The sequence below is a fragment of the Callithrix jacchus genome, chromosome 2 (assembly GCF_049354715.1).
Source record: "Callithrix jacchus isolate 240 chromosome 2, calJac240_pri, whole genome shotgun sequence".
NCBI classification, from domain to species: Eukaryota; Metazoa; Chordata; class Mammalia; order Primates; family Cebidae; genus Callithrix; species Callithrix jacchus.
Window position 1 is genome coordinate 189,104,393 of NC_133503.1, and position 18,322 is coordinate 189,122,714.

Consider the following 18,322-nt stretch of genomic DNA (forward strand, 5'->3'; position numbering starts at 1 on the left):
CTGATCCTGTTATTGCCTATTGTTCATATTATTTTATTTCTCAAATTAAAGCACAAGCATGCACAATGGAGGAGATATAGGCACACACACACACACACACACACACACACACACACACACACACACTCTGATCCCTGATTGATCCCTGATACATACCCATGAGGAATCAAAAATATTTCTCTTGGGGCTCTTTTGAAATAGTGAATTAAAGTATAATGTAATTGTTTATGTTGTCCTTCTTTAGAAAGCTACAGCGATTAGGGAATTTAAAAAAATAACCTGAGATATACCAGAATGAGGATCAGATCAAACTATCTTCTTATTGTACAATTATAGTTAATACTAAATAAAAATGCTCCTTCTACTGAAATTTCATGCTCTCCAACAAACTTGTATTTTCCTATACTTTAAAATGAAATAGTTTTTCTTTAAATCCATGTAAACTGGTTTTTTTTGACCCAGAATCTTCCTCCATCACCCAGGCTGAAGTGCAGTGGTGTGACTGTGGCTCACTGTAACCTTCATCTCCTGGATTCAAGAGATTCTCCTTCCTCAGCCTCCTGAGTAGCTGGAATTAGAGGCACACACTACCATGCCCGGCTAATTTTTATATTTTTATTAAAGATGAGGTTTCACCATGTTGGCCAGCCTGGTGTTGAACTCCTGACCTCAAGTGATCCTCCTGCCTCAGCCTCCTGAAGTGCTGGGATTAAGGCATGAGGCACTGTTCCTCACCTATGTTAATTCTTACAGTTATTATTACAGTCTTTTTGAAAATCTGTTTGCCCTATTTGATGATATCTCTGGTTAGAGCTGCTTTAGTACAAACAAGAAAACTACTTAGAGTTACCAGTTGGGAATATGTTCACATTTTATCATAGAACTTCAGAATAATAAATACCATATATTATTGGTAATTTATGGTCTTAGATTGACTATATTGGACATATATTTACATTTTTTTAAATGAGGGTAACATTTTTATCTTGCTTTGATATTGCTTCACTTCGGTACTTTTTTTCCAGATAGAGCAGCTAGAAGTATTATATAATCTAACATTTTATTGACATGAGACTTAAAATATACATTTACTAACTCTGTGATGTAAGAATAAAGATAAAGAATTTTGAAAATGAAATTCAGGATAATTAAACTCTGTGATCACAGATAAGTTTCGACATGCAAGATGGCCACTTGTCTATTTAAATACTAGGATTGTTTCCTCCTAAAATGATGCTTCTAGGTCATCTTCGTCCTCCTTGTAGTTCGTTTTGTATGAATATAAATGAACTAGCATAAGGAAAGCATAATTAGGAAAATAAATCTACTGCAAAAAAAATTCTAACCCATTCCAAACAAAATATACATGACTTTTAGACTATCTCTTTTAAAAAACTGTTTCATGTCCTCTGGTATCTCTCAGCATGATTTAGGAGTTGACAGTGATTTCTTAAATTATTTTAGGTTAAAAACATAGTTACCAAAGTTAAAGAGAAAGAAATTAGCATTGGAAGTTTAAATATGCCATAATTTACAGCAGAAAAAAAAAAAGAGTTTGGTGAAGACTGCAGGAGAGCCATATCATAAGAAATGGTGATATGGTGAACAAGGCTTGGCAAATTGTAAGCCTTTCATTGGCCTACAGGTTCATCAACCATAGATGAGTGTGCTTGAAAGAGTAACTGTCAGTAAGGCTTGCAAAATGTGTAGCCTTTGGATCATTGTAGATAGGTAGCAATTTCTTAAGCTGCAAAATATTTATGAATAAATATAAAATGTATCAAATAGTTTCAAGTGAAGAATGTAAAACTACCAAGAGAACAATCAGAATGTTCCCTAAAGTCTTCAGGGCCTTTGTGGTTTGGAGGATGTCTGAGTAGACTAAGCTCTTTTCTGCTCTCCCTTTGGAGAGCCAAGACCACCAGAATTCAGTGTGGTCTGATTCTGGGCCACTTGCACAGTGAAGATACTTTCTCTCCGGGAAGTGGGTACCACAGCTGCCAGCCACCAACACCCCCGGGCATCTCAGAGCTGTGCAAGCAGAGCAGCTGTACCCCATTCAAAAGTGTCATTGATTTCAACCAAAAGACTTTCATCAGAAGACATTTGGAGCCCAGATCCAACCACTCGATTACCCCTCAATCACCACGGCCACTACCACGCCTGGAATCTGAGCTCCTGTGGTCACTGAGGACAGCCGAGCTTTGGAGGTTGACAGGCCAGCATTCAGGCATGGAGTGGGGTGAGTGAAGGCTGCTTACCTGCTGAGGCTGACACTTTGGGTAAGGAGGCAGCGGGGGTTGTAGGAGGTGGTGTTGCTGTGTCTGTCTGATTTCGAGTTTCATGGGAAGTATTAATGTGGATATGTCTGCATAAATCATATGGCACGTGAAGAATAAAGCTCACCTTAAACGCTATTTAGCTTAATAACCAGGACAGTTGATTAGCCTAGTATTTCCTTTTGAAATCGTCTCATCACTCCAATTTTCCCTCCAGACAGAAGATGTATGTCAGCCACCTCTGCTGCAGGTGCAGGAAATGCTTCCATTTCCTGTTGTATAATTCGATCTGGGAACTACATCTTCCCTCGCACCACTGTTTGACTAAGAAAACCTTGGCGAAACTGCTCCTGCAGGAAGAACAGGAACACTCTCCTCTTGCTCACACCCCTGTGGGTTTTCCTTCCAATTTCATCCCAAGTGGAGGAGCCCGGGGCTGTGAGACTGGCTGTGCTGGGTGTTGGTTACTCAGGCAGACAGGACTGTTGCGGGCTTTCATGTTCTCCTAGCTCGTTAGGAATCATTTCTTAAATTGAGTAGAATTCCTTTACAAGCACAGATCATTATTTCCTGGCTTCAGACTATCTTAGCATGCTTCGCGCCCCAGGAAATGTCTTGGCTTCATTTAGAAAGAGTCTGATTCAATGTGATGAGCCTGAAACACCAGCGGCAGCGCATTCTCCAACAGGAGTCCCTGCCTCGGATCCTTCATGCTTTGAGCACATACTGGGAAAGCCCCTGGAAGGCTGAGGCCCAGCAGCCCTTTGTAATGTGAAATAGTCAGAGGAGAAACAAAGCTCATCCTTTATATGCTTTGAGAAGTAGGCCATTATTTTTTCTTTTTTCTGGAGGCACAAATTACAGGTTTTTTTATGCCTTAGTCATACTGATGTTTACCTATGTCTAAAGATTATTATCATGGTTGGTTATGAGTGATACCATTGCCTTTAAAATCCTGGGAAATAACATAGAAGGGAACTTGTTTTTGCTACTTGCCCCTCACTGCTGTGCATGGAACGGTCTCTCCAGGCTAATTAACCCTTTTAGGTCTCCTCAAGCAGGGAAAACACCCCAATCTAACGCTTTGCTCTTATTTGACTTTGTACGATTCAAGCTCCTCTGGAGAAACCTTAACCTCATTGCAGGGCAGCAGACCGAATCTGTTATTGTTGACTTTCGTCTCCTCCACAGGAGATAGCGTGACACTTTCACTTGTCTCTTTCCATTGGGGCAGTCTAGCCAAAGCTGCATGTGTCATCTGTTGAGCCAACATTCGTTGCGTATTTACCATGTGCTGAGCCAGGAGTACAGGACAGGGATAGAAATAGAACAAGGCTTGGCAAATAGCAGCCCAAGGGCCAAATCCAGCCCACCGCCTGTTTTTGTACAGCCCGGGATCTAAGAATGGCTTTGACATTTTTAAATGGTTGAATACATTTTAGAAATTTCATTTCATGACATGTGGAAATTGTAGCAAATTTAAACTTTGGTGCCCTTGGATGTTGTACTGGGATGCAGCCATATTCGTTTATTTATGTGCTGTTGATGAGAAGTTGTGACAGTGAATGAAAGGCTAGCACGGCCTGAAACATTTACTATCTAGCCCTTTACAGGAAAGGTTTGTGGAGCCCTGGAATATACTGGAGTATAACAATTCCCTACTTTCCACCTGAGGAAGAGGAGACAGCCAGGGAAATAAGCAATTATAGCCTGAAAGTGTCAGGAGAGAAATGTATGTGAGAGCTAATGGGGGAGGTTACACTCAGGACCAGCAAAGTCTGGGGGGGAGAAGAATTTCAAGGAAGAGCAGGAATTAGGATGGGGCCCCGAGAGAGGCAAATGCCTAGACCTAGTAACGTATGAAGTCATGTCATTTTTAAAGAAATCGTATGAAATCTGGTGTGGCGAGAACAAAAGCTGTGTGTTGAGGCGTAGCAGTAAGGAAGAGGATCCTGTGGGCGGAGCTCCGGAGGGAGACCAAACTGAACGCTCAGGGAGCCTCCGAAGGATCCCTGAATGTGGCTGATCAACTTAATACTGAAGAGAGATATTTGGTAGCTTGGAAGCATCAAGGAGAGTGATGAAAAAGTGGGACATGTTACAATAACCCAGGCCAGTGATTAGGCCCGCGTTAAGACTGCTAGAATTAAAGCTGCTAGAATTAAAAGGGATGAATCACAAGATATGGTGATCTACTGGATGGAGGTAGGGTGAATGGGTGGGGGGAGAAGGAGCAACAGGCCCTCAGGTGTTATTCACAGAGGCTGATTGGCAGGTGGACCATCAGTTGCTAAAACACTGGATCTTAGAAGAGGGTAAGAGAGAGAAAGGTCATAGGCTCCTTTTGAACGATTTCTTTTTGCAGAGCTTCTGGGAATCCAAGTGGATATGGCCAGTATGCAGCCAGATTTAATTAAGGGTCTGGAAATCAGGCTAGACGTTGACGCTGGAGATTTACATCTGGTGATTGAAACCAGTGTCTGCAGGGATATTCCTTGGTGAGAGTAGCAGTAGTTTGGGGAATACGATGGAGAAACAGGAAGGGGAGGGAGAGGAGGGAGGCCAGAAAGGGATCAGGCACATGAGGGGAGGAACTCCTAGGAGGTGCAGGTGATCAGTGCCAGAGTCCTGTCAAGGGTCAGGTAAAGTCAAGCCAACAGTCACTCCCTGGACTTGGCAGTGTGGGGGTAACATGGATGGATGCGAGATTGTAGTGAGTTGAGAATGGCTGGGATGGGCAGAAGAGGGATCAGAGGTGAGTTCACAAATCTTAGCTGACAAAGGACACAGTTAAATGAGGGTAGAAGCCAGAGGGAGGTGTGGAATCAAGAAAGGTTTTTGTTTGTTTGCTTTAATACTAGTATTAGGCATGGGTGAAGAAAAGAAAGACCCAGAAGAAATCAGAAGAAAGAGTGAAAATCCAGAGATGGAAAGAGGTAGCTCAATGTCCTTGGGACTGAAGAGAAGAGAGCCCAGCACCCAGGAAGGGCTTTGCCTTGCACAAGAGGGACCCCATGTTCTGAAAGGAGGCAGGCACAGCTGGAGACATCTGTAGATTCTGCTCTGAGAGAATGAGACATTGAGAGGCTTCCTTTGAAAAGATGCCTTGTTTCTCAGTAAGTAGGTAGTGTGGCCATCTGCTTAGACAACGGAGGCACAGAGTGGGAAAAGACTCAGAGGAGAGCAATGAACGTGATGCTCAGCTGCTGAGAGCACTCGGGAGAGGAGGCTGAGCCCCCTGCAGAATCACTGGGCATGACTGAGCACCTCCCTGAGACCAGAGCAGGGCCACTGGATCCACAGGGCCATGTGGCTATGGGCTGTTCTTCAGTAGGGGTGAAGAGTGAGTCAGTGCAGAGAGGTGAAGTTGTGAGACTGGGTTAAGATCCGGTCTTATTCTGCAGAGTTTCTGGAAGGCAGAGCAGCAAGATCAACCTTGCCTTCCCCCTCAAGTAAGGAGAGAATGGCTCCAGGATGGGCTGAGCTTTCTTGGCTGCTAGGGAAGGAGCCAAAGCCAGAAAGAAGCTGGTGCAGTGGGAAAAGATCATGCAGTCTAGGGCCTCAGAGTCTGGGAAGTGGAAGAGGACGCACTGAGATTAAGAAGGTGGGTGAGTGGGAAGCATTGGAGGTTGTTTCAGCAATAGGATGGAACAGCTTCAGAGCTTGGACCTGGAATGGTTTCTGGAAGAGCAAGACCCAGGTGGGGGCGAAGGAGGAATAGCAGAGAGCAATGGGTTGTGTATGTTGGGCTGCGGCCAAGCCATCCACATGGACCCTGAATCATGTGGGTCTAAGGGGACGGAGGAGGTCCAGGAGCCAGGGAACAAACCATCCATCACCAGAGAGGGTAGCTGAGAGGTCAGGAGGGCCCATCTCCCGTGGGGCACATTCCATATGTGAGCGTGCCCATGTGTGTGTTTTCTTTGGCTTTACCCTATCACTCCGTGGTTTTCCACAAGAGAGGCTGTGGGAATTCTAAACACATGAGACTCAGGAGCAACTTCACAGCCTCCAAGAGATCTCAGTGTATCCCTAGGAAAGCTAATGTGAGCTTATGTTAGAGGCCAAATCAACATGGGAATGGGAAGCTTTCCTTGGAAGAGAAAGCAGAAAGTGTCGACTGTGCAGCAGTGAGGCCATGTTACAAGAAGAGCCACCTGTCCTCATCCCTCACTGGGGAAGGCCCAGAGGAGGCTGCTCTCTTAACCTGAAAACGAGATGAATCTTCTTCAGAATGAACCCTGCCCCTTTGGGGAGCAGTTGGATTTGTACTATTTTGCACCAAAGAACTTTCTCTCAAAGGAATGTGAACACGACCATTCTTCTAAATGATGCTTCTGTGCGGAACACTGATGATGTGGATCCGTGGTTGCTGGCAGGGCAGGGGAGACAAACTCTGGGCCATCAGGAACCTCAAAGCTGAGCATAGAAATGAAGCCCATAGATGTTTTCAGCTGCTTCCAAGTAAGGAACTTGACATCGCATTTGTAAAGATGCATTTCCAGTGATAGACCTAAGATTGCATTTACTGTGATCTGGGCAACATTCTAAGCACTTTCCCTCAATTTTTCTACTTAATCCTCAGGACTACCTCAGGAAGCATAGGTACTGTTACCATTCTCATCTCAGAGATGAGAAAACGAAGGCACAGATGAAGTGATTTCCCCAAGATCAAACAGATGGCAAACAAGACCCAAAATAGGAACCCAGACTCTGCCGCTCCAGAGCCAGTGTAATGAATAGGAATATTGACATGACCCACATAATTCTATTTATTATTTGGTGAAAAACCCCTCTTTATATACTGAGCTGAATAACTTGAAGAACTTACAATCTGTTGTTTACATAAACAATAAAGTGAAGCTATTTAAATTACTTTCTCAAACACCTAAGACATGGTATAGGCAATAAATGCTTTTTAAAGAATAGATGAACTGATTTTAGATCAGAAATGGAGAAAAAAATTTTCTTGAAAGCCCAAAGTATTCATTTATTTATTCTAAATTAACAGAGTCCAAAAAGGTTCAAAAAAATGGAAACATTAATAGGGGGAATGGAAAACATGGACTACACCATCCTGAAGCCATTTATCTCTTGCCACTGTTCTGAGTGAAACCATTTCTTACTAAGAATTATCTATGTAAAGAATCACATCCTAATCTTGAATTTTCTTACTAAGACACAGAATAGAACATTATGGAAACTAGTGTCTGAGCATTTTTACATTCAGGTTAAAAATTTCATTAATATTTTCAATTATGAGCATCTTACTGATGGCATGCAATGAAATAGAGGAGTCACAAGTTTTAATTATACTTAGATGGTAGCTTCTGTTTGGAATTTTTGCCTTCTTCCTGCAGGATTTAAGAGAAGTGAAAAATGAAGCCAACAAAAATGAGATCACCTATTACTAGTCACAAAGATAAACAGGTTTTAATTAGATGATTCAATTGAGATATTTTAAAGTATTATTTTTGCTCGCCCAAAATGGAATAAGAAATATGTGTATGGTTTACTGTGAAAATGATTAAAAACATTTTTTGTGAGTTTGCAGTTGACAGTTTATTCATTGGAGAAAATTAGCTGTATTTATTTTCACTTGCCACTAGGAAAAGCCCACCAACTATCTTAGAAAGTTCTTAGAAAGTCTTAGAAATACTGGCCTTAGTCCGTATACTAGAGTGTGGGGAACAAATGAAAATCTACCAAAGCAATTCCCCGTGCTAAAATCTTAAATTGACACAGAAGAGAGGCATGGATAGGCTTTTGAAACCAAATACAGTTTCACTGAATCAGGGGTTGCAGAGTTACTTATCTTCATAAAGTGTGAGGGTTGTCATAATCCTCCTCTGCCCTATCCAAATGCTGCAATGTACTCTTTAGGATAAAGGCCAGAGAACCTTTACCCATCTCAGCATTTGGTGTTACAAAAAAGAGATTTTAATTCTCTCATTTCCTTCATAGTCAGTGTAATATCCCTTCTGGCCACTGGCCATTTCACAAGCCGAGGAGACACCGGTGATGACTGGCTTTGGCGGAGGACGACTCCTGAGGTCTGAGTTGTTGCAGAGCAAGCACGCAGGCATCCTGTGTCTGCCTCTGATTCGGGGCTCAGGCACTTCCTAGGTACAGAATCCTGAGCAAGTCCCACTACAGCACTTCTCTGGGTCTCAGAGACCTCATTCCCCAAAGTGAGAGGGTTAGACTAAATTATACCCACCATTTTTAAATTTTGAAATTTGGTGACCGTGCTTGTCTGCCAGGCTCCGGATGTTCTCACTTCTGTGATATAAGAAGCTCCTCCTTTGCAGCAAGCTGTTTCGTTTGTGCAGGAATTGGGAGATGGAATTGAAGCTTCATTCAACTGCAATTTAACCGATACCAGTCCATTCCGCCAGTTATAGGAGAAAGCTGGGATATCTTCATGATATTTACAATCTATAAAAGTACTGGGCTTGTTCCTTAATTTCTTTTACTGGAAAAAATCTATGTTATTTTTTTTCTTGAGCACCGTAGGGAAAAACTTAGATAATACAACAATTCTTCTCTCCTGTGAGTTCTGTTAATCTTTTTTTAAAAATTTGATAAAGAAAAAAGATATACCATATTTTTTGTAATGTATAACCTTCACAGCTTTTGAGAAGTATTCTTTAAATGTGCCAGTAGTGGGTTTGTGCTCCAGGGTTACTAATCAGAAGATCAGGAGATACTCTCATCTGCAAGGAATTTTAAAAATCAGTTAAATGAATGATTTATTGATTGGCTTCTTAGAAAAGCAAGAGGTCAGAGGAGTGGGCAGCTTCCTTTTTACTCTCTCTATTTTGCCTGAAATAGCACGGAGGAATCCATATCTGCCTCCTAGGCTTTAGACCTGAGCACAGCCCAATATCTCGGTTTGTGATTGATTACAGGCAAGCATTTGATGACCTGGGCAGCAAGACAGTGGGGGAAGCAGCTGCAGTTTGCTAGGGCTGAACACAGACCCTTTTAAAGAATTTTAGCACTTTTGCCCTCGCCATGTCCTCCGCCCATATTTTCCCTTCACTCCTCACCAACCCCCCTAAAGACCAAATCCCACTGGTGTAGTATGGACTCTGATCCCTAAACTCTTTACCACTTTAGTCCTGAACTGCCTGTCTTGGTTTGTCTTTGGCATCTGCAAATATTACTTTAAACTTTCAAAGAACAGTACTCAAGATCCTTTTCTATTTTCATAGAGCAGTCACAACTAGATTAAGTCATTCCTCATGACTTCTTAGATCCCAGTGATGGCCAGATGGCTACTCTCCTCTCTCTCGCTCTCTTTCTCTCTCTCTCTTTCAGCAAAGACTGAGTTTTGACCAGGGTACTGAGATGGGAACAGGTTCCTAAAGGCAAATAAGACATAGTTCTATTGTCAGGGAGCACACAGCTGATTAGGAATTACAGGCATAGAGGCAAACTGCGACAGTACAGGTAGTAAGCATATCAGTGCAGATATTTCCTGTGTAGAGTGGTGGGCAGTAGAAAGAGGAAAAGGTTGATTTTATTTGAGTACATCAGAGGAGAAATTATGAGAGAATCTGGATCTTGAAGCATAGTTAATACTTCATTGTGCAAATATAAGCGTGGGCACTCCAGGAAATTATCCATCTTACACTTCTAGCTCAAGTTTGCTAAGAAGACAGAATTAGCAGAAGTTAGTGCAAGAGGAGAGAGGAGTCATGGTATCTTCTAGGTTTCTTGTTTAACTGACATGGGGGATGGTCATTTACTACAACAGAGATGGCAAGACAAGGACAAATTTAACCTGTGTCAGAACCTTTCAGAAAAGGACACACTTCATTCACTGCCACTTAGTAAAAGATGAGGCTCCATCTGACAATTAGGCTTTGCCATCTTGTTCTTCTAGGCAGTGGTGTCATCAGCACTGGAGATCCAGCACAGATGTACCTTTTGTGTCCAGACCGATAGCTACAGACTTATGAAGCAGAGAGGAGGACGTAGACAGTGTCAGTGTCATAGAATGAACACTGGTTTTCTTGTGCATGCTTCTGCAGAAACTCTGACCTCATTTAGGATCTTCATTATTGAACTAATCATTTCTACATGTGTGCTCTTATCTACTTGGGGGTGGAGTGGGTTGGATCACCAATATTTAGAAATTTGTTAGCCCCTTTGTGTCAAGGGTTTTTGTGTAATGGTAAGTTTCAGAATAATTCATTGTTCCTATTGTGTTTCTTGCACAGAGGATTTTATTTTCAGTGGTAATGATGCTTCTGTGTTTGAACCCTTGAGCTGTGAGCTGTGATGATCAACGTGCCATTCTCAACCTGGTTCTGTGAATTTTACACGGTTCTAGGTCATTCTGGGAAGAGCAAAACTCTATACTATTTATAGTCAACAATAGAAAAAGGAACATATCTTGGTTATGTTATGGTCTATCAGTGTTATTTATCTTTTCAAAGAACCAGCTTTTTGTCATTCATCTTTTATATTTTGTTTCAGTTTAGTTTAGTTCTGCTCTGATCTTGGTTATTTCTTTTCTTCTTCTGGGTGTGGGTTTGGTTTGTTCTTGTTTCTCTAGTTCCTTGAGGTCTGACCTTAGAGAGTCTATTTATTCTCTTTCAGACTTTTTAATGTAGGCATTTAATGCTGCGTACTTTCCTCTTAGCCTCACTTTTGCTGTGTCCCAGAGGTTATGATAGGTTGTGTCAATATTATTGTTGAGTTCAAAGAATCTTTTAATTTCCATCTTTATTTCATTGTTGACTCAACGATTATTCAGGAGCAGGTTATTTAATCTCTATGTATTTGCGTGGGTTTGAGTATTCCCTTTGGAATTGATTTCCAATTTTATTCCACTGTGGTCTGAGACAGTACTTGACATGATTTCATTTTCTTTCTTCAGTTTGTTGAGACTTGTTTTGTGGCCTGTCATGTGGTCTCTCTTAGAAAATGTTCCATGTGCTGATGAACAGAATGTATATTCTGCAGTTGGGTAGAATGTTCTGGAAATATCTATTAAGTCCATCGGTTCTAGGGTATAGTTTGTAAGTGCATTTTTTGTGGGCTACTTTTTTTTACATGATTTGTTTTTATATGGACAACAGGGGAGATACATATTCACAAAATCCTTATATATAATTAAGACACTGCAGCTCCCAGATGTCTGGGTTTTAGGATATCCATTTACGATAGCTTTGCTTTGTGAGCTCAGTGACTTTCGTGATGACATATGTGTATCTTACAGTCTTTATATCCTTACGTTTTATCTTTTGCATTTTTTGAAAATATATATTCTCATGTAGTTCTACATATTACTAAATATTATTTTACATTATATTTTTACATATAGTTCATATACGGTTATTTGTATATAGTTTCATATATAGTTCAGTCCAATAAAAAATCATTAGTACATACGGAAGTAACCATGACTTATGTTTATTGCTTTGATGCATATTAATGAAACCCAACAATGGATGAGTGACTTTTAAAGTGATTCCTTCTACACTCACATCTAAGTTTCCATAACTCTTGGGTATTTAAGTTTGGGGTAGGTTAAGAAAGTGTCAGGAGGATTCATGCATTTTATTATATTCTAGCAAAGATCATCACAGCAAAGCTTGTCTTGGGCCAGTCTCATTTGAATAATCCTCTTTGAAGCAACCATGCTCTGGTCTTCACCAAGTAGCAGCAGAAATTAAGGAGTCAAAAGTGGCACCAGTCTTTTCAAAGGGCTCTAAACTGCTCTTCTAGCACATGGAATTAAACAGAGCCCAAAGTCCTCATTTGCTTCCTGGGCACACTGACTACTCAGAACAACATGGGTTATATCTACGTGTTATAGAGTTTGGGTACATAAATATATATGAGATGTATTGAGACTGTAGCTAAACTGCATCACCCTCATTTAAAACATGAGTGAATTAACTTCTGAAGGTTGTGATTTAAGTAAAGGTTATATAGTTAGTTTCCATCTTTACCATCCCTGTGTGTCACTGACATTATTATACCTCTACCAGTGCAGGTGAAGCAGCCACTCCCTCCCCTCCCTTCCCACCCACAGGGAGAAAGCGTTAGCGAGGCTTATTTGAAGGCAACACTGTGGGTGATGAGAGTTTTGCCTGGGAAGCCACATTCACCCTCAGCTCTCCCAGGAAATGCAAGCCCCTGATCGAAACCACAAAGGAGCGCAGAGCAAAACTATGTGTGCTGTTCGGTCAAAATGACCCTAGGGAAAGCTAAATAACTCACAACTCGCAGCAGGTATTTGACCAGCAGCATATCTGGTGTCTGCTGAATGCTCTCTTTCTGATTTGCAGACCACCATCTCCCTGTTATGCCCTCACCTGGCCTTTCCTTGGTGTATGTACATACACATACACACACAGGTCTGATGTCTCTTCTTTTTATAAGGGCATTAATCCCATCATGAAGGCCCCACTCTCATGATCTCATCTAACCCTGATTACTTCCCAAAGGCCTCACTTCCAAATACCATCACACTGGAATTGGGGCTTCAACATATGAATTCACTGGGGACACAAATGTTTAGTCCATAATAACCGCTTTTATTTGGTTATTCTCTGATTAGAAGAGACTTCTATATTTTGGAGATTTAGGATAGATGGGACTGCAGTACTCAAGGTTTACATTTTAGACAAAACTGTGTTCCAATCTCACCTCTGATTCTTCTGTCTTCGTGATGCTGGACAGCTCTCTAGGTATGAATTCTCTCAACTGTAACATTGTTCAAAACTAGTATCGATTTGTACAGTTGCACTAAAAATTAAATGAAAATTGTGCATGTAAAGCTCTTAGCACACTGTTTGGCACAGAATAGGTTCTCAATATGAATTTATCTTATGAATTATGAAAGCAACCAAACTTATCTAGCAAAAGCTGAGACTGGTAACAGGATATGAAATTTTTTGACTAGTGGTTTGGTAATTAATGTCAGATAGAAGTCGTTTGTGTTTGATCATAAATTTTGTTAAGTCTCTATTATGTCACTTCCCATGTTAAAGTAAACATAGACAAATGGTGTATGTCTATGTGAGCATGTGACCATATGTACCTGAGAGCCTTCGCCATCACTTCTTTGGCTAAATAGCCTATATTCTAATACCAGAAATAATTTCAACTAACACACCACTTCAGATTTTTGAGTTCGTTTTTCTTATATTAAAATCTGTTTATTTCAGTAAAACCAGAAATTATTTAAGCCTGCTTTTTCAAGGTTATTCTCTAACAAACATGTTTCTTTGCACTTCAGTAAGGAGATGCTCCAGTTAAACGTTACTAGTAAGAAACCGGCAGAAGCCAAGCAGCCAGCCACACACACACATGCACGTACTCCTCAACTCTTCAAACCTTAAATTCCCATGAATCACATGCTTTGGATATCCATGCTGTAATAAATGTAGGAAGTATCCTAAACTATTTGTGTTTACATTTTATGGCCGTGATCATTGCTTTTCGATTCATTTAGGCTTAGTGACTCAGATGAAAAAGTCAGTCAGTCTGTTCTCCTATGACCTGAAATGTCAAGGTGACAATTCATGTGATCCTCAGTAAGAAAGCATACAACAGAGTTTTTTAAAAGTTGGATTTTCAACAGAATGAGCCAGAGTTGAATGAATTCTTACCCTGGCTTTGTGATCATAGTAGTCACACCTTCTCATAACCACTAGCACAAAAGGCATTTGCCATTCACTCCAGAGCATTTAAAGTAAAGGGAGGATAATGCACATTTCAGAGAACAGCCTTGAGGGTGGGAATGGAATTCGTTGCATTTCAGTAAAATCTGAGCTTGCAGAGGGCCAGGAGTAATTCTGAATCTCATGAGAAATAACACAAAATCTAAACATCATTCGTAACCTACAGCAATTAAAAAGCAGCCCACAGAGCTGGAAATTCAAAAGGACTGTGTCTTCATGAAAACATCAAGTAGCTCTCTCTCTTTAAATTTGGTTCAAAATGTACTCTAAACATCTGTAGGGTTTATTTCTGAATATTGGTTAGATTTATGTATTTAGAAAAGAGCTACCAGGAATATATTCCCAGAAAGTGACTTTAAGCTCTAGTAAGTGATCTGATTTCTGCCCTTACAAAGCAAATCAATAAAAAAATAGGATCCTGCAAAGTCAGTGGTTTCCCTGGTGAAGCTGTGTTCCCACGCCCTCATCATCGCACTTACCCAGGATGAACCTGTCTCAGGCTGTAATTATTTTGGGATTAGTGTGAATGTGTGTTCCCCACCACACAGATTCACTATTGATTTTTAATTAGTAACAATGTCTTGTATTTCTATACTTACCATCCTAGAAAAATGGGAGGGCTTTATGGTTGATGAATTCCAATTTATCTTTATACTCCCTGGCTGAATGTAAAGATTAGGTATTCCAATTTCATTTTAGGGTGGAAAAATAGAACCCAAAATGTTAAATTATTGACAATGGGTAATTCACAAAGCTAATAATAGAACCACCAATTACAATCTGGTAGCGTTGACTTTGCATTCTGGCCTTTTGTTGAAAATATCTGGTCAGTTAGGTCAACTGTGATTATTCATTTGGAAAAGGGATTTGATCAATTATTTGAAATTGTTATGATGAACAGAAGTTTACGTTTCTCCTTGTACTTTGGTCGCTATAATAACTGGGCTTAAGATATGTTTGCTTGTTAGATCACATGCATTTTTTGTAGCCCATATTAATATCCTTGGAATGCTTGTAAGTGAAATGTATCAGAAATTTACCTCCTGCTAAGGGAGCAGTGCAAAACTTAAGTTTTGACATTGGGTAGGTGTCACTTTTCAAGGACTGGGTATCTCTTTTTTTAAATTAATTTATTTAATTTAAATTTAATTAATTGATTTAAATTAAGGCCCCAGTGTGTGATGTTCCCCTCCCTGTGTCCCTGTGTTCTCATTGTTCAACACTCCCAAGGACTGGGTATCTGTATCACCTACCTGGCATTGTTTTATCTGACAAAAACATGTAATCATCTCTCCAAGAAAAACATGCTAAAAACACTTACCTCATTGCACCTATTGGAAAGTTACTACCAATCTTTCAGTCACCCATTCCTCCAGCCTTAAAGACATGGGACTTCGATTTTTCCCCATTTTTCCATTACAGCTTCTGTCAATTTCCCTAAGAATTTGCTACTTTATTTCTCTGTCTTATCCTTACTGCGATCACTCTCCTCTTTACGCATAATGCAGTGACCTCCTTATTGCATCCAACTCCCCAAATCCACTTTAGATTAACTTTTCCAGTAAATTTTCTGTTATTTTTGAAATTTCAAATTTTCAGGCACCAAAAATACACAGAGTAATATGCTGAACATTAATATCCCAACCACCCAGTTTTAAAAATGCAACATCTGGGACCGCCAAATGTTGAAACCCTCTTTGAAACCACTTCCCAATTTTAGTTCTTTCCTTCCTTCCTTCCTACCATGAATTTAGTGGTTATTATTCTCATTCATGCTTTTATAAGTCTACCACACTTATGGGCCTTCATTGAAATGTATATGTAGTATTTATTCATTCCAGTCATTTCTTTCTGCAACTTTCATTTTCTTTGTTGTGACTTTGGGATTGTCGTTATGATTTGAGAGGTATCCATGTTAATGAGTGTGACTATATTTCCTTTTATCTCATTACTCTTATCCATTGGTTTTACATATAATTTATCCATTCTTCAAAGGATCGACATTGAAATCCCTTGCAATTTTCTTTCCTCAAATACAAGCAATTAGGTAGTAAACATCTTTAAACTTGCTTTCTTGTTCATATTTGTGAGAGTTTCTCTAGGGCATATACCCAAAGGTCTAAATGCTAAAAGGTGGAATCTGCTCATTTTAAAATGTATTATTAAAATGTGGCCGTGCCAGCTGACACGCTCTGCTCACATGCTGTACTTCATCTACCAAAGGCTCTTCATTGATCTCTCCACTAACTTCAGTGGACTTTCAGCCTCCTCAAAGAGCAGAGCTCTTTCTCATTTTTCTGTCTAGGAGACCTTCCCCAGGGACTACTTTTTGTGAGGGATCACAAATCCAAAAGCCTTTGGACTACACTCTGAAATGTAGATATGTGAAATGCAGGGTGTGTGATAGATCTGGGATGGATAGTGGAGACAGCGCATGAGCTAGTGCATCCTGTCTGACGTATGGTTTCCAAGTTCGCTCTATTATTTTCCTAAGAGTCTCTCTCAGAAACATGGAAAGAGCCAATTCACTTTATAGCAGCAAAGAGCGAGGACCCTGGAGCCAGCCTGCCTGGGTTTGAATCCCTGCTCTTCACTGTGACTAGTTGTATGTTTTTGAGCAAGTTTCTGAACATCCTCAAGGCTTGATATCCTTTTTTGTAAAACTGGGGAAGTGCTAGGACTTATTTTATAAACCTCTAAAGTAACCATTCAATTCATTTTTGTTGAATTGTTGAGGAGAGTACAAATAAAGTTTATATGGTTTTTGCTCTGCATCAGGCACTGTTTTAGGAACGGGGGAAACAGTAACCTTAGTATCTGTAATGGCCTTAACTTCTGTCTCTTTCTTAAATTAAATTGCCAGCTGGGTTCAAGCCCCTATTGGCCACACAATAGGCACTTAAGCATGTGTGTTAAATCCATAAGTTAATCTAATGATTCTTCTAAGAATAATGATTCTTCTAAGGCAATATAAATGCCCAAGGCAAAATTTGAACCACAATGGAGCAAGGAACTTATATCCACAATAGCTTGACTGTCTACATATTAGCGTATTCTTATTCTTTAAAAATGGATTGTTTCTGTGTCATATGGGCAGCAAACTTGCCATTAGTCATACTATTTGAGTAGACAGAATACCATACGCTTTGCTGATGATGAATAACATAACTATTTTTGGATCCCTTACTTGTATACAAAATAACACTCCAACCTTCGATCATCACCAGTCTTTTTGGTCTTTGATTTCCCCATATTTTAGGTCTCATTGTTCATGAAGGAGCTGCAGTTTACAGAGTGTTCAAGCGCTGGCGAGCTGTGAATTTGCACTGGGATGTGTTGAATTATGACAAAGCCACAGACATCGAAGAAAGCAGCCGGGGAGAGTCTTCCACAAGTAGGACTTTGTGGTTGCCATTGACGGCTCTGCGGAACAGAAACTTGGTTCACCCGACTCAGTTAACCTCGCCAAGGTTTCAGTGTGGCTACGTGTTATTGCACCTATTCAACCGGATGAGGCCCCATGAAGACTTATCAGAAGATAACAGCTCGGGGGAGGTTGTGATGAGAGTGACTTCAGTGTGACAAAAGCATAAGAGGATGCAGTGTGGACCGCCTTGCACATTTTGGAATGTAATTGCAATGAATGGCGAGACCATAGCACTTCTGAAAACACACATCTATGAACTTTTTAAAATTTATGCTTTTTATATGAACATTTGAATTGCAAATACATTTTTCTGAGAAAAAGAGTCCTCTTGCTCTTCATTGTCTGATTTGTCACATCTTTTATAAGTTGGTACTTGAAATCATTATACATATAATTTAACTATACTTGGTTAAAAGAATAATGGAAGTTATCCTTAAGGCCAAAACTATTTTTTTCTTGCTTGTTTTAAATATATTTTTATGAAAGCTTTCACTCTGTGTGTAATTTTTCAGACCTGTTACGAACGGGTAAGCGATTAGGATGCTGCGGGCAGATTCCAAAGTGCCTGTTAGTTCTGCAGCGTGGAGAGCTCGGAGGTGATGCTCTCATGCCTCGGGCTGGTTGGCAAACTGAAGCATGACTTTTTGCTGTGATGAGGTAGCCAGTCACCAGGAATGCATGGTCTAGGGCTTATGACTTGTTATCTAATTTCTGAAACAGAGAACTTGTAGAAAGATAAAAAGGAGTGGAATAAAAATAGTTTTACTCCGGTACATATTACATAAGCAGAGCCCTGCATACTTACAACCCCAAAAGCTCGCCAAAATGTTGTGTCCTGGCACCTGCAATCATAATGACTAACATTTGCACAGCCCTCCGACAAACCTATCATCACAATTAATTTGGTTATT

The 18,322-nt window shown here is 40.4% G+C and overlaps 1 protein-coding gene across 1 annotated transcript in view; it reads left to right on the plus strand.

Annotated features, from left to right (window-relative positions):
• Positions 1-17,901, plus strand: part of MARCHF11 (membrane associated ring-CH-type finger 11) — a 130,595-nt gene extending 112,694 nt beyond the window's left edge. The window contains exon 4 of the mRNA XM_017969981.4: positions 17,244-17,901. Coding sequence (XP_017825470.2) covers positions 17,244-17,566 — 323 coding nt within the window. The 3' untranslated portion in view covers positions 17,567-17,901. The remainder of the gene's footprint in view (positions 1-17,243) is intronic.
• The last annotated feature ends 421 nt before the right edge of the window (positions 17,902-18,322 follow it).